General features: G+C 40.9%; 1 protein-coding gene across 3 annotated transcripts in view; it reads right to left on the reverse strand.

Moving 5' to 3' along the window:
- Positions 1 to 23,644, reverse strand: part of LUZP2 (leucine zipper protein 2) — a 462,473-nt gene that overhangs the window by 106,254 nt on the left and 332,575 nt on the right. For all 3 annotated transcript variants that reach the window (XM_074999009.1, XM_074999008.1, XM_074999007.1), the window contains 2 exons: positions 19,867 to 19,929; positions 10,907 to 10,969 (listed from right to left, as the gene is read on the reverse strand). In XM_074999009.1, the coding sequence (XP_074855110.1) occupies positions 10,907 to 10,969; positions 19,867 to 19,929 (126 nt within the window). The remainder of the gene's footprint in view (positions 1 to 10,906; positions 10,970 to 19,866; positions 19,930 to 23,644) is intronic.

Here is a 23,644-nt window from a genome sequence, read left to right on the forward strand (position 1 = left end):
TAGTGCACCCTCATGAGCTGCTCTGGTAAGAGCGGGCTGTAGCAGTCAGTGCAGGAGAAAGGGCAGTGCACCTCCAGCAGGTCTTCCAGGGTGCTCCTGAAAACTGCCTCCCTAAGCAGCAAATAGGTGAAAGAGGTTGGCTGGGGTGTGCACCACATTTATCTGGGATTGCCCAAGCCCCTCTCAGAGTGCCGTTAGGAAGGACAGGGGTTGAAGCTCACACCCACATTCCTACCGATACTGTTTGCTGAATGCTCTTTCCTTCTCATCACTCTCAAGGACCGAGAGGAAAGCACAGTTTGTGTGTGCATGTCTCTCCCTCCTGGCTGGAGAGTGAAAAGGGCAGAAGAGTGAGTGATCCACATTGTGCACTTTCCTCTCTCCCTGACTGTGAGGGAAGGGGAACAGCAAGCAATGAGCAGTGTTGGTAGGAATCAGGGCAGAAAGACTTTAGCACCCTGGCTTCTCTTCATACTCTTGACTATACCCACCAACCCCCTGCCTGAGCACCTGAACACTCCCAGATTTGATTTTTGCACCTCTCCATGCACACAAAAACCTGCTGCTCTGAGCCTCTCTTCACATCCCCAATCCTGCCTCCCCCACACACATCCCCACTCCCTGGCCTGAGCTCCCCCAGACACATTCCCTGCATCCAAACTCCTGCTCTGAACCCTCTGCACCCCACCACACAGTTAACTTTCTTATAGATACTGCCAAATCGCATCTCCCCACCCATGCCCTGAGGCACCTCTGCTGGAGTGTTCGTGGTGGTGGTGGTGAAATACAATAACACTTGTAAGAAATTAAAGTTACTTTTGCCCCGGAAATGTAATATACAATGCATTTTATAGCAGTACACTGATTTTAAGATCTGGTTCTGGAAAGTACTTAACCATATGCTTAATACCTGTTGTGACTACACAGCCTACAAATTACCCTCGTTTTAGGTTGCCTGGTTTTAAAAAGTATGTAAAATTTAATGAAATGATACGTTAATACTAAATGTTGATGTGAAGAAGTTAAAATGGTATATAAAAATCTGATTTAATCTAAACAAAAAGGCCAAGCTGATGAGATTGAGATTCAAGGACCATGTTATAATTAAGCTTGTTAAAGCACAGGAGATTCAGAGTTAGAAGATAGTGATCCAAAATTATTATGCCAGACACTAGGACAAAATAATGAGGCGACCCTATTCCATCCATCTCTCCCATTCTGAGTCCTTAAAAGCAAGATTTTGTGAGGAAAGTTAAAAAAAAAACAAGAAAAAGGACACACAAGAGGAAGTAACTGAGGGTATTGTAGATAGCTTCATTGTCATGGCTGCCATATACACTGCTTCCTGGGATCCTGTACCTTCCTCATTCTGAGCAGAGTGGGCAAGAAAGAGAGGGACCCAGATGACATCCTCACCCCTACTGGTGCCAGTACAATCCCAGCCACCACCTGGGATGACAGTTATTACCATCTTTAATACTGTGTAAGAAAATTACAAACAGGGAGAGGGAGGTTGTCTTCTAAAATTTAACTTGAACAACACAAGCAATGACAATATTTCCAGGTTCTCTGAATTAATGTTTTCTCTTTTCCCCAAAAGGATAGTTATTACTGTCTTCTATGCTGATTCAAAACTACCATATAAAGTGGCTTTTTTGCTTTTAAAACTTTCACTAGATTAAGGAAAAGGGGGCACATGTTGTTAAAATGAAAGCCTGATTTATACAACACCAGTCCAGTAGCACTTTAAAGACAAACAAAATAATTTATTAGGTTATGAGCTTTCATGAGACGGACCCTGACTCATTAAAGGACTCTTTTACATACTTTCATGTTTTAATCTAACTCTTAACTTTACACACACACACACACACACACACACACACACACACACACACACCTTCCCCCCACCCCTGGCGCTCCCTCTGCTCTTCTGATTTGCCAACCTTGATCACAATTTTCCTGATTTGTCAACCTTGATAATAATTTTTGGACTTCTATGCTTTATATATTAAGTCTGTTCTGGTAAGGCTATGATCTGAAGAAGTGGGTCTGTCCCATGAAAGCTCATCACCTAATAAATTATTTTGTTAGTCTTTAAATTGCTATGTGACTTTTTTTTTGTTTTCACAGAATACAGATTAACACAGCTATGTCTCTGTCCCTGATTTAATACGTTACACTTGAATGTTTCCTTATTTTTTCCCTTCTTTTCTCTCTCTTTGATAAAAGGCTAACATACTTTTTAGAGAGATATGTGTAATGGCACTAAGCAAGCTGAGGCTCTACAGACCAAGCCTAAACCTTGTTTAAATTGTTGGTTAGTGACTGGGTTATGCCAACACATTTATTCTACATATTTCATGTAAACTCAATACAGTGGGCCATCCCTAATCAGGACAGCACTTCAGCATATGCTTTATTCAGTCAGATACTGAAATGTTGTTCAAAACAGGGATACTCACTTGAACTTACTTCTTTGAAGCTTGCTTAACAAAACCTTGCTTTTTACCAAGTCTCTATAAATTGACTCTGTCAAGAAAATAGTATGATGGGACTCAATCCCGAGGAGGTATCTCACTTGAGGTATTCAAAATTCCCAGATTTCACTAGCACCCATGGGAATTGTGGGTGTTTAGTTCCTTACTGGAAGAGATACTATAAAATGGCAGTTGAGGTTTTAGTGAGCAATTGTCCAGTCACAGAAACATTGTCACAAACTGAACTTTTCAGCGGTATCAGCATTTCGACCAGGGATGACAGAGAGGCCTCCTAACTTGTACTATAGAAAAAATGTGAATTTTGCTGGCAGACAAATTCTGTAGTGCTACTGCCCATGACATACCAACTGTATTTGTAGAAAACTTCATTTTTCAGGATGAGATACAAATTTTCCTAAACAATAAAAGCTAGTTAAAATAATTAAAATGTAGCAGTAGAGATTATCCCTGTAGTCTACAGGATTTAATTACATGTTCCCCAACAGATGTGTGGCATAATTCTATAGATCTCTTTCATAATCTCAGCTAATAGCATTTTAAAACTTCCTTTCTCCTCTTTGTTTTAGCTTTACTTTCTGAAGTTTTTGACAAATAATTAAAATTGTCAGATCACCAACTTTACTTTTCTATTATCTGGAGAAACAGTTATTAATTATTTAACCTGGGAAAAATGTACTTCTGAAATTATAAAGTGGCATAATTTAAACATCACAAAACCAAACTGGAAACATACTAAAATAATCAGATTTTGCACAAATTACCACTGATATCACTGATAAGACAAAAAATTCAGAAGCAACAAAGTATTTGTATAGAACTGTGTAACAAGTGCAATTATTGAATATTCTTTTTTATTATTATCATCATCCTGAATATCTCTCAGGATTAAACTTATAATATGTCTCTCTTCCTTTTTTCTTTTATTTCTCTCACATTTTAATTAGAATCTCTGATTTGTTGAGAAGCAACCTGGAAAAACAAACTGGTTAAAAATGCCTGAAACAAACACTAACCTTGATTCAGCAAAGCACTTAAGTTTCAGTGCCTTTAGCACATGCTCCCAGTGCTTTGTTCAGAAGGGTTTTGGGGATACTATTATAATTGAAACGGTCTCATTCAGAAATTGTAGCAGTTTTGGTGAAGAAATTTGTTGCACAAGTGGAGTCATAAAATAAGTGATCTTCACTGATATTTGGCACTAGATGGTCTTGTTTTTTCTTCTTTCAGCACATGGAAAATTGCAGTTTGATTCTTTTAAGAACAATGGTCTCATTACTGTCCAAACAGCAAGGTCTAATGGATTGACCACTGGGCTGAAAGGCAGGAACTCCTGAATTCTAAACCTAGCCGAGGCACTGACTGCTTCTAAGCCATGGGCAAGTCATATAATCTTTGTCTCATTTTTGCCACCTGTGAAATGGTGATAAAATTAATTGTACTTTTGTAACTTTCAGGGAGAACTATGCAGATTAATTTGTTCATGTTTATGAAGTGCTTTGAAAGAAGCAAAGTTAATTGAAAGTGTTAGGATTATTATTACTTTAGATTTTATTTACTGCATAGTGATAAAATGCTTTGCAGAGTAAAGTTAATATCAGACTAACTGATTCAATGGCAAATTACAGGAGACAGTTGCCATTTTCACTTTTTACAGATGTAAGCATAACAGAAATTCAGTGAGAATATGATTACTGTTTATCTGGTAGCCTTTTGAAATAAATGGGGGAATAAGTGTATAAGTGTCTGGTGGACTATGGCATATTGTACATGCCATAAAACAACCCCCCCAACTCCCAAAATCTACAAAACAAACACACACACACACACACTCACTTCACTGCAACTGGTGCCCTTGACAATTTCAGAAGAGAAAACAATGTCTGAATGAGTCTAGATTGACGTCTTCTTTCTACCCTATAGTCATCCTGAGTATCCCAAGAAGTAGGGTGGAGGCTGCCTGTTTGGAGCACTATAATGCTGCAACTGATCTACAGTTATACCAATATACAAAGAAGCTCATTCTTCAGTGCGCTCAGTACAGCACCCATCTGATCGTTCATTTCTTGGCCACCTTAGTAGTACCTTAATGGTATGGCATACAGCACCAGTTACAACACAAGGGACACATTTATTTATACTCTGCGCTGGTGGAAGATCTCAGATGGAGCAACATTTGCTCACACAGTGTGAAAGTACCTTCCCTTCTACACGAAGGACCAGAAGAGTGTATCCCAAAGGTAAATAATGCCACAAAATACTGAGTGGTGAGGGCCTGCAGAGTTTCAGATTTCTGTTTGTCCTCAAGAAGAGAATTTGGCAGAGAACGAAAGCAGTAGCAGGAACGTAAAGGAAAGTAGTGGTAGGAACACAACCCACTCTTCAACAGGGCTGGGAACCTCTGAGCAATGACAGAACCCTCTAAAACCAAGCGCAAAAGGTGTGAAAAGCTATCAAATCACCAGTGGAACCATAGAATCTGAGATCTCTGCTTCATACCTAAGGGATTCTAGTCAACATTTCACCATTTTATGTACACAATAAGTGTTACAACTGACAGTTTCTTTGATGGGAAGAAGTCAGTCCCTAAAGTACATACAGAGAAATTCACTGACAAATTTATTTTGTTCTGCTGCTGCTGGCATCTCACCTTGCAATGCTACAACATAAAACACCATTACTATCTTTTTTCTGTTAAGCAAATTTGACTAGTCTCTCTATTAAAATGAAACATGCAGTAAAATTTTAAATTAACAGGTGGAAGCAATGAAGGTTCCTTATAAATGAGCTGTTCTCTAGATATATAATGGATTGCCTGGTAAATAATAAGAGTTCTTCACATGCAGGATTCAGGAGTTCCATGGGATATTTCACAGTTTCTTAATACTTTCCATCTAAGGAGCTAAAATTGTTTTACGTAAATTTATTTATCTTAACAATATTCCTGAGAGGCAAACAAACAATATTATTCCATTTTGCACCCAAAGACACTAAGGCTATGTCTATATTACAGAGTTATTTTGAGATAACAACTGTTATTTCAAAAGAACTTTGCTACATATGTGCTATTTTGAAATAAATTCAAAATATGGGTGGTTATTTTTAAATTGGTAACCCTCATTGCAGGAGGAAAAATGCCTGTTTTGAATTAGGTTTTTTGGAATAAGCACATTTAAGATATGGAGTAGCACTGTTTCAAAGTAAGCCTTAATGGCACCCACCGAAAACATTTTGAAATAGCTCTACATGTCCAGAAATGCTATTTCAAAATAGCCTGGTGCTATTTCGAAATGCATTTTAGCCGAATCTACACTAGCACTTACTTTTGAAATACATTTCAAAAGGAACGGCTATTTGTAAAGGCCCAGCAAAGTATCCACACACAAAAAATCATAATTTTGAAAGCCAGTTCAAAATAATGCATCATTCATTTCGAAAACAGCACCCCCTTTCTATTTCAGGAACAGTGCCTCATTTTGAAAGGCTATTTTGAAAGAGAATGTGTGTAAATGCTCTAGGGGTTGCCTTTTCAAAAGCATGGGTCCTCCATGGGACCAGCCAGCCATAACATGGAGATGCCCCTGCGAGCACAAGCTGGGCTGTATGTTATGCACAGCTGGCCATGTTTAAAGATTCAAGGACCCAGAAACCCCTAGGCAGGAAGGTGAGAGCATGCTGGCAGCAGAACACAAGCTCCCACCAGCACACCCTCCACAGCAGCCAACTGGTCTCCGAGCTCCTGCAGATCATTGATGGCCAGCAGCCAGGAGCCCTGAACCCCCAAGAACCCTCTTCTACCCCATCAGAGGGGTCCCAACAAAGCACCCAAGGGCAGAAAAAGAGGGCCCCCTCATGGAGCGAAGCCAAGAATAAAGACCTCTTGGCACTATGGGAGAATGAAGAACTCGTGCTCTGCTCCACCCAACAGGGAGGTGCTGCAATGCAGCAGCCCTTCAACTACCTATCCACAGGGCTGATCTCCTGAGGCCACCCTGCCTGCACCAGAGAACAGGTGCGGAGCAAAGTTAAGGAGACGTAGCAGGCCTATTGCCATGCTCATGACATGGCCAGATGCTTGGGAGCAGAGGCCACCACCTGCCCCCACTATCAGGAGCTCCATTGCCTCCAGGGTCCCAAGGAGGTGGCCCCACCCACCTATATGTTGGGCACTGCCAGTCCAGAGCCGGAGCCCAAGAGCAAGTCCCAGAAGGTACCAGGAACTGCCATAAGCATCAGCCCCCACCAGTGGGCACAGAAACTGAACCCCAGTGCGACAACTGCTTCTCAAGTGATGGGGACCTCATCATCGTGCTCCGCTCCGAGCCATCCAGCTGGCCCCCTACACCAGTACCTCCCCTGAGCTCCAGAAAGGACACACAGGTAGGTTCTGTGTGTTTTGAGTGCCACGGCAAGTAGGGAGGGGGAGCCTGCCTCTGCCACAGCTGGCAGTAGGCCATTCACATTGATGGCAGCTCTAGATGGGACATTCCCTAGAAGGCTGCACTCCACAGGCTCTGGTAGAGGCTGCACATGGCACTCAGCAACTGCACTGGTGGATAGCACCACAGGCCATTCACCCAGAGGGGGAGACGGGGCTGCCACAGACATGTGCCCCAATCCCATGGGGATTCCTAATATCCCAGGCCCCACAGGGCCCCTGGGGGAACAGACAGGTGGGATTGTGGAAGGGAAGAGGGCACGGTTCCCTGGGGCAGGGTGTAGTACTGATGGCCCTCCCTGTGTCCACTTCTGTCTCCACAGCTCCACTGTTCGAGAGCAGGCAGAGTCCCATACATCAGCTGCAGAGCCCTGCACCAGAAAGCGAGGGGGCCAGGTCTGCACCCCAACTATCACCTATGTCCCTGGCCCCAGGGTGTATGGTGACGGGGTGGAAGGGTATGGAGTGCAGGAGGGGGTTTGTGGTCAGCAATAACGGGTGGGTGTGCAGGAGGAGGGCTGTCATGGTGGGTTCATGGGGGGGCTGTCAGAGGGGCCCCTGGGTGAAGGCCTCCAGCAGGACTACTCTGACCCACACCTCATCCTGCTGTGCTGTGTCTGGCAGCACAAAGCAGCAGCCGGCTGCTCAAAGCCCTGGCTGGCCATGGCAGTCCATTCCTGTACGAAGGGCTCATGCTTCACTTCCAAAATATTGTGGAGTGTGCAGCATACCGCCACCCCTGCTGAAACATTGGGGAGGCCAACCTCCAGCCACATGAGGCGGCACAAAAAGCACCTCTTGAGATGGCCAAACACCCACTTGACTGTGTTGAGGCGCTCATTAAAAATATCCTGGGTGGGCCTCGTATGTCCTGGGTAGGGTGGCATGAGCCATGGGTTCAGGCAGTATGCAGCGTCAGCCACAATGCAGGGGGGTGTGGTAGTGGCCCCAATCGGGAGTTCCCCCATGGGGAATACAGGTGCCCTTCTGCATCCTGTGGCCATGCCAGAAGATCCAAAAGATGTGGGCATTGTGGGCTCACCCAGACCAGTCCATGAACTGCCCTTTGGCATTCACAAGGGCCTGTAGCACCACACAGTGGTAACCCCTTGCACTTTATGAAGGCACCTGCACTGTGTTCCAGGGCCCAGATGGAGATGTGGGTTTCATTCATAGCCTAAAAAGAGTTGGGGAAGCCCAGCTCCTGGAAACCTATGAGCGCGTCATCCAATGGTGGCCTTTTCCACCACGAACTGATAGCCAAGTGACCACTGGCTCCTCAGGGTGGCCAGCTTCCATATTGTGATGGTGACTCTTCTCCAGGGGCAGTGTGGACTGCACCCAGGTGTTGCAGCACTGGAGGGCTGGGTCGAGCCAGTTGCACAGCTCCAGTAATGTCCCCTTGCTCATTCAGAGGTTCTGGAGCCTCTGGTCATCATCCCACTCCTCCAGTACCAGCCACTCCCACCACTTGCTGCTGGTGCGATAGCCCCACAGGCACTGGAAGACCTGGGGGTGGGGGTTCCAGTGTCACCCTGTGAAGGGTGCCTGTACTGGGGCAGCCATCAGCATGGCCCACCAGAGCCTCTGGAGGATGATGCATAGTACCAAGCCCAGCAGGCTGACCATGGCCTCAAGGATTATGGTGTTGGGTAGCTGCTCAGAGTCCATGGTGTGCCCCAAAGTGTCTCCTCTGCTTGCTTTGGGTCTGTGGTGCTCTGGGTGGCAAGCCAGCCCTCAGTGTGTGCAGACCAATGGACGTAGGGAAGGGCCTTTTGAAGGAGCAGTGGGATGCTGCCCCACGAAGGCCTTGTCCAACATGCAACTCCATCCATTGTGTTTCCAGGCCCTTTCTTTCAAAAGAGCACCCTGGGTAGTGTGGATGCTCCCTTTTAAAAAATGGGGACTGGTCTTTCAAAAGCACAGATAGCAATCTCAATCCACTTTTTCCTGTGTGGACACATGCTTTCGAAATGTGGTTTTTCAAAAGGTGATTTCGAAAGATAGCTTTTAGAAATCGCATTGTAGCATGGCCACAGCTTGTGTGTATAGCTGTGTTATTTGAAAATATCTCTGTAATATAACTGTAGCCTAAGGTACAAGGAGATGAAATTACATCTGCAAGTTCATTCTTACTATAGCAGAAACTAGAACATTCAAATCAGAGTTTTAAGCCAGAACAGTCCACCATATTTTCTAGGCTGGCCCCAGCATACCACAGACCACCATCTCCACCCAGCACCTAACCACTAACACAAAAAATGAAATATTATACAAAGCTACATTATTCTGTGCCACAAGTATAGAATAGGAAGGACATAGATACCCCCATGCCCAGTGAACCCAGATGACTCTTATGAGTGATTTGCATCCCATGCTACAGAGGAAAGCAAAATGTCATCGGTGTTGCTGCCAATCTGATGTGGAAGAAAATTCCTTCCCAACCTCAGATATGGCAGTCAGCTAGACCCTTAATGCATGTGCTAGAACCAGCCAACCAAGAACCTGACAGAAATAATAGTCAGTGGCAACTCAGAAACCTGCTCTTGCATCATCCAGTGTCCCACCTCCAGCTGTAGCCAACCCAATGTCTCAGAGGAAGAAGACAGAAGACCCCAGATACCATGTAAGAAAAAAAAATCCTTTTGTGATACCCTCCTGGTCTTCATCTCTATGTCTCTACCACAGGTCCAGCCTTCCTGAGGCACAGCATGGTCCTCTAGATAAGAAAGGGTAAAAACCGACACACAAGAGAAACTAACAAAATAATTTATTAGGTGATGAGGTTTCGTGGGACAGACCCATTTCTTCAGATTCGTGGGTCTGCCCCACGAAAGCTCATCACCTATAAATTATTTTGTTAGTCATTAAAGTGCTACTTGACTGCTTTTTTGTTTTGATAGAATGCAGACTAACACGGTTATCTCTCCGTCACTATTCAACAAGAGAAACTGTATTCTCAGGCTGGCCACTGACTTGCCATATAACACTGGGCAAGTCACTTCATTTTTCTGCGTCTGCATTCCACTCCCACAGTTTGTCTTTTCTACTTGATAAGATCTTTAGGGTGAGAGAGTGTCTTATTGTTTGTACAGTACCTAAACTCCAGGAAACATCAGAAGTAGGCAGTATGTAGAATTCCATGAAACCCTCTTTTCTCATAATATTATCTGCCTGATTTTAGAAAGAAGAATTTGAATATATGCCAGTTGAGAATCTAAACTTTTGGGTGCTTATGTGAACGAGAATTAAGCTAAATTTGGTTTGCATATCCCTCATAGATACTTCATTTTGTTATCAGGAAGCTGTAGAATAGAAATTTCAGCAGTGCGGGTATGTGGATGGATAAAAGCTAGATGCCTGCAAGATGACATTTTATTTACCATGTTTGTCACAAGTCATTCAGTCTACTTGTCACAGATATTAGAAGGTTTTTCTTTAAATATTGTCCTCTAGAGCTTCAGCATGGAGGTCTGCTAATCAAACAGAAACCATTAGACAGCCATAAAATGCTCTATTGCCCAGTTAGAAGGATAAAAAGCCCTTCACAGGAATCTGTGCAACAATGGGAATGATTTGGGTCTCTTTCAGTGTACTATGTCATTGGTTTATGTAAGCATTTTAATGTACATAATCATAAGCTAAATCTTTCTTTTCCATTTCAATTTTAAATAATGACCAAGATAACAAATTTTTGAAGCTTTAAAGTCACCTCTATCTTTGCCACAGAAAGCATTGTAATACCATGCATTGTCGCTTCAACACTGAAAAATAGAGGGTATTTCAGAGAACGCATTATGGAAATAGTGTCTGTGATTCAGAATTTTGAGCTTCTTTCATCATGTTGACAGTTGGAGAAATGATTTTTCTGTGCTGCAGCAAGAAAGGCAGTTATCATTCCGCTGGATGATTTTAATGTTATATTGACTGTAAGTAAATATCTTAGCCAGCTCTAGTAATACTGACTCACCTTAAAAATCAAATCTTTTTTCCCATAGCGAAATTCCTTCAGCTGGGCTTGGATTTTTTTTGACTGCAAATAAAAGATAAACAATTATTATTGCAAATAATTTACATTTGAAAACCTGTGGAACAGACAGCAAATTCTAACAATGGGACAAAATGAAATTATCTCAGACAAAAAAGGTGAAGGTAAATCAAAAAGTCAGAGTTTTGCCCCCTTTATTCCTTTTCTTTTCTTTTTTCGCAAGAATAGCATGGAAGCAAGGAAGAGATAAATGGTGACCTGAAATTAGAGTATGTTCACAAGTTATCACAGTTATGTCCAGTTAGTTTACTTTTTCAATTCTGGACACAATTTTTTATTAAATATTCACATCGAAGCAGAACTGAAGGCTGCAAGGGTGAGAACATACAGCAGTTTAGTGATTTACTGATATTTGTTTACTTTGTGTGAGTCATATTGTACTCATCAAGCAGACTTCCTGTGAAAGTCAACAAAGCTATGCTGTATTATGTGGTCTGAAGATCTGGCCCAGAAAGGGCTGTTAGTTTGTTTTTAATTTAAAGAAAAACATGCTATACTTCAAAAAAAAATCCAATTCCAAATCCATTTATACTCTTAAGCTGTGGCCACACTAGCTCCTCCTTTCAGAGGGGCTATGGTAATATGGCCCTTCAGAATATGCTAACAAGGCGCTGACATGAATGCTGCTTAAACATACACCGTCCGTGTAGCCGGGGCCTTTCAAAATGGCCCCCTGATTTCGAAAGCCCCTTATTCCCATTTGGTTTTGGGAAGAAGGGGTTTCAGAATCAGGGGGGTCATCTCAAAAGGCCCCCGGCTACATGGGTGGTGTGCGTTTTGAAACTGGCAATTTTGAAGTGCGTGCTGCCGCCATCATGCTAATGAGGTGCTGCATATTCATAGAAACACCTCATTAGCATATTCTGAAGTGCCACATTACAACAGCCCCTCCAAAAGGAGGGGCTAGTATGGCCACAGCTTTAAGGTTCTCTTTAAAGGGTTTAAAAAAAAGCAGTATGTGAACTATAATGAGTTCTTTTAGCCATCGATTATTTTTCTTCCCTTTATTTGAACAGCCAGCCCAAATAAAGAATTTTCCAGCTTTACAATTGTAACCATTTCTACTGGTCTTCAGACTAGATATCATTGTAAAGACCTAAGTACTTCTCTCTCAACTATTTTGGACTTTTTATTGTGAGGTTTTTAACCTCCCCACAAACATACATCAATTTGCATGTCTAATGATATATTCTTCACAGAATCAGATAGTCTTAGCTATTTAGAGTTTTGTGTCATGAAATTTAAAACTCATCCCAAGTCCACTGAAAAAGGATGTCTGCCTGGAGAATGACGTATCAAAGGCTTTGGAACATTTTTCATAACTGGAACCTTTTAAGTGAGGCCATGTGAACTTTCATCACTGAAACTTCTGAAAAACACGCCCCCCCCGAATAAAAAAAATACAGTATAAACAATGAAAACTTTTGGTGTAGAGAGTGCTTTGTCAGTGAGAGAAACTTGTCCTTCAAGGATGCTACCTGTCCTCACTGTGATTTTATATTGTTTTTGGGAGAGTTCTCATCCATGGACAAAGAGCAGCTACATCCCTTACTAAGTTACAGCTGTGGTGGTATATTGCCTGTGATTGCATGTATTTTTATAATTCTTTGACAAGTTTTTGAGTTAGATGAAGCAATCACTGGGTGAAATTCTACAACAGGTCTTATGCAGAAAGTAAGTCCAGAAAACCACTATAGTTCCTTCTTCACCTGTAATCTGTAGACACATGGAAAAAAAATGTCTAAAGCTCGAAACTTTTTGAAAGTACATTTTAAATCTCTGAGCTGACCTGGACCACAGCAGTTTTCTAAATAAATGTGCCTTTTAAAAATTTTATTTGTAGTTTCACATGGTTCTGAGGAGAAACAAGATGAAACCTTCTCCCTTTACCCTTGCTTTGTTTTTAGTTTACAAAGTTCGTTCACACCTATCATTGAATATGAAGCTCAAAGTTTGAAGACCGCTCACTATGGCTGTATCTACATGACCCCCCTCCTTTCGGAAGGGCATGTTAATGAGGGAGTTCGCAAAATGCTAATGAGGCGCTACTATGGATATGTAGCTCCTTATTAGCATAATGGTGGCCACGGCAATTTGAAAGTGCCACTTTTGAATCGCGCACTGCCTGTGTAACTGGGGGGCTTTTGAAACAACCTCTCAGTCTTCAAAAATTCCTTCTTCCCATTTGTTTTGGGAAGCGGGGATTTTTGAAGATTGAGGGGTTGCTTTGAAAGGTCCCCGGCTTTCGGGTGTCACGCAATTTGAAAGCGGCACTGTTGAATCGCCGTAGCTGCCATTATGCTAATGAGGTGCTGCATATTCATAGCAGCGCCTCATTAGCATATTTCAAACTCTCTCATTAACATGCCCCTTCCAAAAGGAGGGGACTCATGTAGACAGAGCCTATGTGAAGAAAAGATTCACCTGAAATCTTGATGAATCAAACAACCCAAACAGTTCACCATATTTCACTTCTATCTTCTGAGTTACCTTTCTAGTCTACATTTCTTCTTTCCTTTATGCTCCTATGTTTCCTTTGGGGAACAGAATATACCAAGGCTCTTTTATATGGAAAGTTCTTCATGAATCTGTGGACTACTGGGTACAACCACTAATACCTTTCAATCTTCTGGGTCAAGAATTGAGCCAATGAAAATAATGGCAACACTGTTACTGCCCTTAATAGGACCAGGATTTGGACCTGAGAAAGTATTTAATACAGCTGCCAATGAAGTGTGAAAATATCCACAAGTCACTCCCTTAGAAAATTCTCACACTCAATAGCTCAAGGGCAGGGGGAGTCTTCAGCATTTTCCAGTCACTAGTAGCAACTTTTTAATGGTTTGAACTGTAATAACAAATCATGGACCTCAAATGAACAAATATATAAGGAGAGAAAATAGAGGAAACATGCCAGATTGGTGGGCCCAGGTGTGACACATTATATTGTAAACTAAGCTGAAGGTTTGCCTTTAAAAAATAATTTAAACCCCTGAGCTTTGGCCTAGTGCTCCTAAGCAGTTAAAATTGACCTTCAAAGGAAAAATGTGTCTTGTCAGCTGTACAGCTCACATAGCATCCCCTGCTTTCTTCGCCTTTGATCAAGACTGGCATTTGTTAATGAGGAGACCTTTTGTCATGTCTTACCAGCTGATGCCTAAGACCACATTGACCAGCTTTTTCCTGAACATGTTAGTGAGAAACACTGTCTGGTTTTATAATTGACTCTAGCAGTGCTGTTCTCTGTGGCTCTTTGTCAGGTCTGCAACTGACTAACATTTTGAGACAGTGTCATGCACCAACCATTCAATCCTGACAATACGGGCAACATTTTAGTAAATGCTAGACTGTTGATGAGCCTGTGCAAGTCTTGAGCGTAAAAATCCCAATGATGCTTAGAGAACAGCTACAGCAAAATAAACAAAGGTTATTCTTATGTTAGTATCACCCATTTACTAGTTGCACAACTAGGTAGTAAAACTAAAATTCCTAGAGCTAAGTTCATCCAGGCCACATCTACATTAGCAAGTCCTTCTGGAAAATCAGGCCCTCTTCCAAAAAAGTAAGCAGAGCATCCACACACAAAATACGCTTTTCTGAATTCCTTTTGAAAGAATGCAGCACTTCTTCTGCAGGGACTCTTCTTCTCCCAAAATGAGGATAAGTGCCTTCTTCCAAATGATTCTTTTGGGAAAAAGTGTGTGCAGATGCTCCATGGGCCCTTTTGTTCAAAAATAGCTGCCCTCATAGCACTGGATTTTTTGATTCCAGGCCCATTCCTTAAAAAGAGTGGAAACTGCGTGGATGCTTTCTAACAAAAGAGCAGATTGATGTTTCAATCTGTTTTTTTTTTTTTTTTTGGTGCGTGGACACATCTTTTCCACATGAGATTTTTCAGAAGAGATCTTCTGGAAGATCATCTCTTGAAAGATCACTGTAATGTAAATGCAGCCCCCTAGTGTAACTCCACTAAGATCAATGATGGATGTGTCCACTAACAATTTATGGAGGTAAGGTAGGATTCTACCCTTTACTGTGCGGGCAGAAGGAGGACACAGGAATTTCCGTCTTTCCTTCTCCCTCTGCAGTCAGCAAAGCAGCATCTCCAAGTGGCATTGGAAGGAGAAAACATTCGGCAACCTACCACCATTCCATTCCACAAACCAGCATAAAGGTTTTGACCCACTCACAGAGGGAGTGATACACCAGCATCCACCATCAATTTATACATTACTTCTATTCAGAACAGCAGCAAACAGAGTGCATTTCCCTGTCTTACTTGAAAAAGTACAGCACCATAGGACACACTGAACAGGATCGCATCCTAGCTGTGCCAGCCAGGTTAGGGTTTAATACATAATTCATCAAGACTACCTATAAAGATTTAAAGTTCTGGCACTTAAAAAGTAAGGCACATTTGTAATCCCGCTACCACAGATTCTTTGTATAATGTAAAGCTCAGTTCTTTGAAATTCTCCAACAAAGCATCTCACATCATACTATACTTTGAACTGCATTGTGCACTCTAAGAATTCTATTATTTAGGTCATCCAATTAGCAGACCAAAAAAATAGCTGGCCTAATAAATTAGTAGTTTGTTCACTGGTAAAATCCTAACTTCCTTGCTTAGCTTTTACATAAATCAATTTCACATTGATTTGAAGGAGATTCACTAGGTTAAAAGCTGAGGAAAAATCTCAGAACTTGGCACCACAAAATAAGTGGAGAATTTCATTAGATTTGCTACAATCATACAATCGTGGAACTAGACAGAACCTTGAGAACTCAAGTCCAGTTTCTTGTACTCATAGCAGGGCCACATACCAGCTAAAACATGCCAGGCAGGTGTTTATATAACCAGTTCTTAAAAATCTCCAATGATGGAGATTTCATAACTTCCATAGGCAGTTTATTCCAGTGTTTAACCACTCTGACATTTAAGCCCATTGATTCTTGTTCTATCTTCAGAGTTTAAAGAGAACATTTTTTCTCTCTCTTCCTTGTTACACCCTTTTAGGTACTTCAAGATTGTTAAGTCCCCTCTAAGTCTCTCTCTTCCAGACTAAACAAACCCAGTTCTTTCAATATCTTCCCTCACAGGTCATATTTTCTAGACCTTTAATCATTTTTGTTGTTTTTCTCTGGACCTTATCCAATTTGTCCGTATCTTTTTTGAAATATAACACCCAGAATTGGACACAATATTACAGGTGAGGCTTAATCAGTGCAGGGTAGAGCAGAATAATCACTTCTTGTACCTTGTTTACAGTATTCCTCTTCACACAAAACAGAATTATATTTGTTTAATTTTCAAGAGCATCACACTGTTGAATTATATTTAGCATGCTGTTTACTATGATCCCTAGATCGCTTTCCAGCACACTCCTTCCTAGGTAATCATTTCCCATTTTGTATGTGTTCAATGATTGTTCCTTCCCTAGTAGAGTACTTTGCATTTTTCCTTATTGAATTTCATCTTATTTACCAAAGACCATTTCTTCGGTTTGTTCAGATCACTTTGAATTTTCATCCTATTCTCCAGCATACTTTCAACCCTTCCTAGCTTGATATCATCCATTAACCCTATAAGCATACTCTCTACTACATTATCTAATCTCTGAGGAACATACCAAACAGAATCTACCCCAAAACTCATCTATGTGGAACCCCATTTGTTATGCCCTTGTAGCATGATTGTAAACCATTGATAGGAACTCTCCAGAAATGGTTATCCATTAAGCTAGGCACCCACCTTATTGTAGCTCCAACTAGCTTTCATTTCTTAGTTTATTAATGAGACGATCATACGAGACTGTATCAAATGTGTTATTAAAATCTACATATACTACATCTACTGCTTTCCCCTTATCCATAAGGCTTGCTATCCTATTAAAGAAAGATATCACATTGGTTTGACAGAATTGGTTTCTTACAAATCCATGCTGGCTGTTACTTACAACCTTACTATGTTCTAGATATTTGCAATTGATTCTTTAATTGTTTGTTCTATTTTCTTTGCTGGGTACAGAAGTTAAGCTGACTGGTGTGCAGTTCTATGTGTCATTCTAATTCCCCATTTTATTGATGGTCACCATATTTGCCTTTTTCCAGTATTCTGGAATCTCTCATATTCTATGGCTTTTCAAAGACAATAGATAACAGCTCGGATAGGGATGCAATCACCTCCTTCAGTATTCTAGGAAACATTTTATCAGGTCCTGCTGACGGGAAGCTAAGTTGTCAAAGTAATTTTTAACTTGCTCTTTTAGGTTCTGAATGTATCCCATTTTCACTGGGATTCACTATGTTAAGCATCCAACCAACCAATTTTCTTGGTGAAAACCAAAACAAAAAAGTCATTAAGTACCTTTGCCATCTCCATATTTTCTGTGACTGTTTCACCCTCTTCACTGAGTAACGGGCCTCCTTCATACTTGGTTTTCTTCTTGTTTTTAATGTATTTCTAGAATATTTCTTGTTATTTTTATGTCTCTAGCTCCAGATTTAATACTATTTTATATTGTGCATCAATTTGAAAATAATCTGAGTGTATAGTCATTAAGTCTTCTCCAGCCTGCTGGTTTGAGTCACAGAAATTAATCAGAATCTCTCTACTGCTGCAACTACCATACATTTGCAGAATCAATTGATAATGAGATAATGATCACCTTAAAAAATTAGGACTGTTGATATAGATTGCTTCATCCCTCTTCAAAATAGCCTGCCTTGATTTCTCTCTCTGTAGGATGTCCTAGAGAAAGTAGAGCTCCCCAGCATGCTAAGGGGTGGGGGCGGGGTCTGGACTGCTTTTGCTGCCTGTTATCCCAAAAACTCCCTTGTGAGGTGGAACCAAAGCAATTTTCAGCACTTTAGATTCTCTTGTGCCTGTAGAAGCAGGAAGCCACCATCTGGACCACAAGGGAAAATGTTGCAGTTTGATTTCTTAAGCTCCATGTGTAAGATTCTCAATAATTCTGCTGTGAGTGTTGATGAATGATCTCAGCTATTTCTAGTCTCTCATGTAAATACACATTGTGAGAGAGGGTTTTTAACATCTTACTTTTAAAATGTATAACATTATTTTAAGAAGGTTCTGACTTGAAATACACAAAAAAATTGAAATTTAGGAGACATGTAGCAAGCATTTCTGATTCTAATCAATTCAAACCCCCAAAATAAAGACCAGGTTTACTAGTGATATATATATTGATATTGATTCCATACAAAATATTGGAAAGTCAAATTCCCTATTTTCCATTTAAATGCAGATGTCAGTGCTAGTTTATCAAGTTTGGTTGCAAACATTAAAATGTACTTAAATAAGATGCAACACAAATAAACTATTTATTTAATAAAGTTAAATAGTACTAAACTTTCAAGTTGTGATCAACCTTGTGGAAATTAATGAGAAAAAATAAAACTTTTAGGTAAGGCCCTCAACATTCATTTGTAATAAAGGGAGAGAAAAATTCATTTAAATACATTAAAAAACAAATGCCGTAGAGTAAACCAGGAAGACATACAATGATGTAGCTTGAGCAAAGAGAGAGAAAAGAATCTATTGCTTTTGACTGCTGCAGATCTCCCCAGGTGTAGCTCAGTTGAAATAAATGGAAATTAATTATTTAAGCTAGCTCTGTATCCAGCTTTATAAGGAAAACACAAGTTTTAAAATCTGTTTCTTAATCAAAATCTACTTGATTAAAATACAATATTTCTGTGGTATTCTAGTCACATTCATTTACTTTTATAGATTCAGCAGAGTTAGAAAAAAGATTAAATATTAGATCATCTTACCTAGCTTCTTGTATGATGTATAACCCTCGGGTACACTATTCTTGATGACTCTGTTTTATGCTTCCCCAGTTTGACTTTGCTGAAGTTGCCCCTAATTTAAGTCACTGGGGATTGATTCTTATCTGAGAGTGGTACAAATCAATACAGGTTGAGTCTCTCTAATGCAGCACACTTGGGACCTGACCAGTGCCAAACCAGGGGAGGTTAATACTGTCTAGCACCATTACCAATTCTTCCACTGCTTACCAGGCTCTTAGAAGACATTTAAGGGTAAATGATAGCTAAATAACAGCATAGAACATTGAGAGCCACGACTGGTGGCTGTAAAACTTTGAGACCACGGGAAACTTAGCCACATCCTTGATAAGTAGACATCTGGCTAACTAAAATCATGCCAGACCATGGATGTTGCTGGACCAGAGCGTGCCAAACTAAAGAGGTTCAACCTGTCATAGCTCATCTGAGTCCTTAGGTTGCCTACAACTCAAATCGCTGCATGACTTTACTCAGTTCAATAACAGCCATTAGCAGCTAATCCAACTGTTCATGAGTAAAAGTACTCACAAACTTAAGTATTTGTAGAATCAAGGTTTTTACATTATCTGTCTGAGACTGCCAGCTCTTTGCAGAGGTACCATTTCTTATTCTCCATTTGCTGAAGTACAATGCATGCATTTTTAAATCATACTTTAAACATTAAAAACAATTTCTCTGGTGCTTTTTTCCAAATTCTTCACAACTACTTAAGCAGTGCGGCTATTACTACTTCTTTCTGGTACTGGGACCAATGAAGAAAATCAACGGAATTCAGCAGTCACCTCCTAGTGACCTTAAATCTAAATGCATAGATTTACTTGAAAAAATAGGGACTGTATTTTGTTTCCTGCTGTATGTGTAATGCTCCTGGGAGCAAATGAGAGATTTTAGAAGCATGAACTCTGAACTCCAGCTGTAGATATACATGACTACAACATTATCTAGCCCAGAGTTCCTATGCAGCATTCTTCATAGCAATCCTTAACATTTTTCTCTCTCTCTTTTTCTCTCAGTGTGTTAATATTAGAACAGTAAGAAACTCTACTCACCTCTTCTGCATGAATACCACAAAGCTTGTTTCCCGACAGGAGTTTGTTTTTCAGGCTTTTGTTCTGAGAAAAGAACATGGTTTTACCACTGAGAGGTACTAAAATATTAAGGAATCATTAAATATTTTAACATCTGAGTTTTACTTTTTTACTAGATAAGAACATAACATAAGAACATAAGAATGGCCATACTGGATCAGACCAAAGGTCCATCCAGCCCAGTATCCCGTCTGCCGACAGTGGCCAATGCCAGGTGCCCCAGAGAAGGAGAACAGAAGACAATGATCAAGTGATTTATCTCCTGCCATCCATCTCCTGACCTTGTACTGAAGGCTAGGGCACCATACTTTATCCCTGGCTAATAGCCATTTATGGACCTAACCTGAAAAAATTTATCGAGCTCTTTTTTAAACCCTAATAGAGTCCTGGCCTTCACAGCCTCCTCCGGCAAGGAGTTCCACAGGTTGACTGTGTGCTGTGTGAAGAAAAATTTCCTTTTATTAGTTTTGAACCTATTGCCCATCAATTTCATTTGGTGTCCCCTAGTTCTTGTATTATGGGAAAAGGTAAATAATTTTTCTATATTCACTTCACACCATTCATGATTTTATATACCTCTATCATATCGCCCCTCAATCGCCTCTTTTCCAGACTGAAAAGTCCCAGTCTCTCTAGCCTCTCCCCATATGGGACCCGTTCCAAGCCCCTAATCATCTTAGTCACCCTTCTCTGAACCTTTTCTAATGCCAATATATCTTTTTTGAGGTGAGGAGACCACATCTGCACACAGTACTCAAGATGTGGGCGTACCATAGTTTTATATAGGGGAATTATGATATCTTTTGTCTTATTATCTATCCCTTTTTTAATAATTCCTAACATCCTATTTGCTTTACTAACTGTCACTGCACACTGCGTGGATGTCTTCAGAGAACTATCCACTATAACTCCAAGATCCCTTTCCTGATCTGTCATAGCTAAATTTGACCCCATCATGTTGTACGTGTAATTTGGGTTATTTTTTCCAATGTGCATTACCTTACACTTACCCACATTAAATTTCATTTGCCATTTTGCTGCCCAATCACTCAGTTTGCTGAGATCTTTTTGTAGTTCTTCACAATCCCTTTTGGTTTTGACTGTCCTGAACAACTTGGTATCATCTGCAAACTTTGCCACCTCACTGCTTACCTCATTTTCTAGATCATTGATGAACAAGCTGAACAGGATCGGTCCCAGGACTGACCCCTGGGGAACACCACTAGTTACCCCCCTCCATTGTGAAAATTTACCATTTATTCCCACCCTTTGTTTTCTATCTTATAACCAATTCCCGATCCATGAAAGGATCTTTCCTCCTATCCCATGACCGCCTAATTTACATAAAAGCCTTTGGTGTGGGACCATGTCAAAGGCTTTCTGGAAATCTAGGTATATTATGTCCACTGGGTGCCCCTTGTCCGCATGTTTATTAACCCCTTCAAAGAATTCTAATAGATTAGTTAGACACGACTTCCCTCTGCAGAAACCATGCTGACTTTTGCCCAACAATTCGTGCTCTTCTACGTGCCTTGCAATTTTATTCTTTACTATTGTTTCTACTAATTTGCCTGGTACTGATGTTAGACTTATCGGTCTGTAATTGCCAGGGTCTCCTCTGGAGCCTTTTTTAAATATTGGCGTTATATTGGCCGTCTTCCAGTCATTGGGTACCGAAGCGGATTTAAAGGATAGGTTACAAACCACTGTTAATAACTCCGCAATTTCACATTTGAGTTCTTTCAGAACCCTTGGGTGAATACCGCCTGGTCCTGGAGACTTGTTACTATTCAGCTTAACAATTAACTCCAAAACCTCCTCTAATGTCACTTCAATCTGGGAGAGTTCCTCAGATTTGTCACCTAAAAAGGCTGGCTCAGATTTAGGAACCTCTGTAACATCCTCAGCCGTGAAGACTGAAGCAGAAAAATCATTTAATCGCTCTGCAATGGCACTGTCTTCCTTGATCGCTCCTTTTGTATCTTTATCGTCCAAGGGCCCCACTGCTTTTTTAGCGGGCTTCCTGCTTCTAATGTATTTAAAAAACATTTTACTATCATTTTTTGAATTTTTGGCTAGCTGTTCCTCAAAATCTTTTTTGGCTTTTCTTACTACATTATGACACTTAATTTGGGAGTGTTTATGTTCCTTTCTATTTTATTCACTAGGATTTGACTTCCACTTTTTAAAAGCTGCCCTTTTCTCTCTCACTGCCTTTTTAACATGGCTGTTAAGCCATGGTGGTTCTTTGTTAGGTCTCTTACTGTGTTTTTTTATTTGGGGTATACATTTAAGTTGGGCCTCTAGTATGGTGTCTTTAAACAGTTTCCATGCAGCTTCCAGGGATTTTAGTTTAGTTACTCTACCTTTTAGTTTCTGTTTAACTAGCTTCCTCATTTTAGTGTAATTCCCCTTTTTGAAATTAAATGCCAGAGTGCTTGACCGCTGCGGTGTTCTTCCCAACACAGGAATATTAAAAGTTATTATATTGTGGTCACTATTTCCAAGCGGTCCAGTAACAGTTACCTCTTGGACCAGATCCTGCGTTCCAGTCAGGACTAGATTGAGAATTGACTCTCCCCTTGTGGGTTCCTGTACTAGATGCTCCAAGAAGCAGTCATTTAAGGCATCAAGAAATTTAATCTCTGAATCCCATCCTGAGGTGACATGTACCCAATCAATATGGGGATAATTGAAATCTCCTATTATTACTGTGTTTTTTATTGTGATAGCCTCTTTAATCTCCCTTAACATTTCAGCATCACTATCACTGTCCTGGTTAGGTGGTCGGTAATATATTCCTAATGCCATATTCATATTAGAGGAACGAATTGTTATCCATAATGATTCTATGGAACATTTTGATTCCTTTAGGATTTTTGTTTCATTTGATTCTATATTATCCTTCACATTTAGTACCACTCTGCCACCCGTACGACCTGTTCTGTCTTTCCGATATAATTTATATCCCATTATGATAGTGTCCCACTGATTGTCCTCATTCCACCATGTTTCTGTGATGCCTATTATGTCAACTTCCTCCTTTGATATGAGGTACTCCAGTTGACCCATCTTATTAGACAGACTCCTAGCATTTGTGTAAAAGCACTTTAAAAAACTACCACTATTTATATGTCCGCCTTTCACACACGCCTTGGATTTTTTTATATGCGATTGTTTCACATCTGATCTTGCCCATATATTATTTCCCATGTTCCCTATCTGACTAACTTCTAGGGAATCCCTATCTATGGAGCCTCGTGTAAGAGAAGTCTCCATCCGATCCACATGCTCTCCCGCACCAATCGGCTTTCCCCCACCTCTTAGTTTAAAAACTGCTCTACGACCTTTTTAATGTTTAATGCCAGCAGTCTGGATCCACCTTGATTTAGGTGGAGCCCATCATTCCTGTATAGGCTCCCCCTACCCCAAAAGTGTCCCCAGTTCCTAATAAATCTAAACCCCCTCTTCCCTACACCATCGTCTCATCCACGCATCGAGACTCTGAAGTTCTGCCTGTCTATCTGGCCCTGCGCGTAGAACTGGAAGCATTTCAGAGAATGCCACCATAGATGTTCTGGATTTCAGTCTCTTTCCTAGTAACCTAAATTTGGCCTCCAGAACATCTCTTCTACCCTTCCCTATGTCATTGGTACCGAAATATACCATGACCACCGGCTCCTCCCCAGCACTGCCCATAAGTCTGTCTAGAGGCCTCGAGAGATCCGCAACCTTTGCA

This window comes from Carettochelys insculpta, chromosome 6 (genome assembly GCF_033958435.1).
Source record: "Carettochelys insculpta isolate YL-2023 chromosome 6, ASM3395843v1, whole genome shotgun sequence".
Classification (NCBI taxonomy): Eukaryota; Metazoa; Chordata; order Testudines; family Carettochelyidae; genus Carettochelys; species Carettochelys insculpta.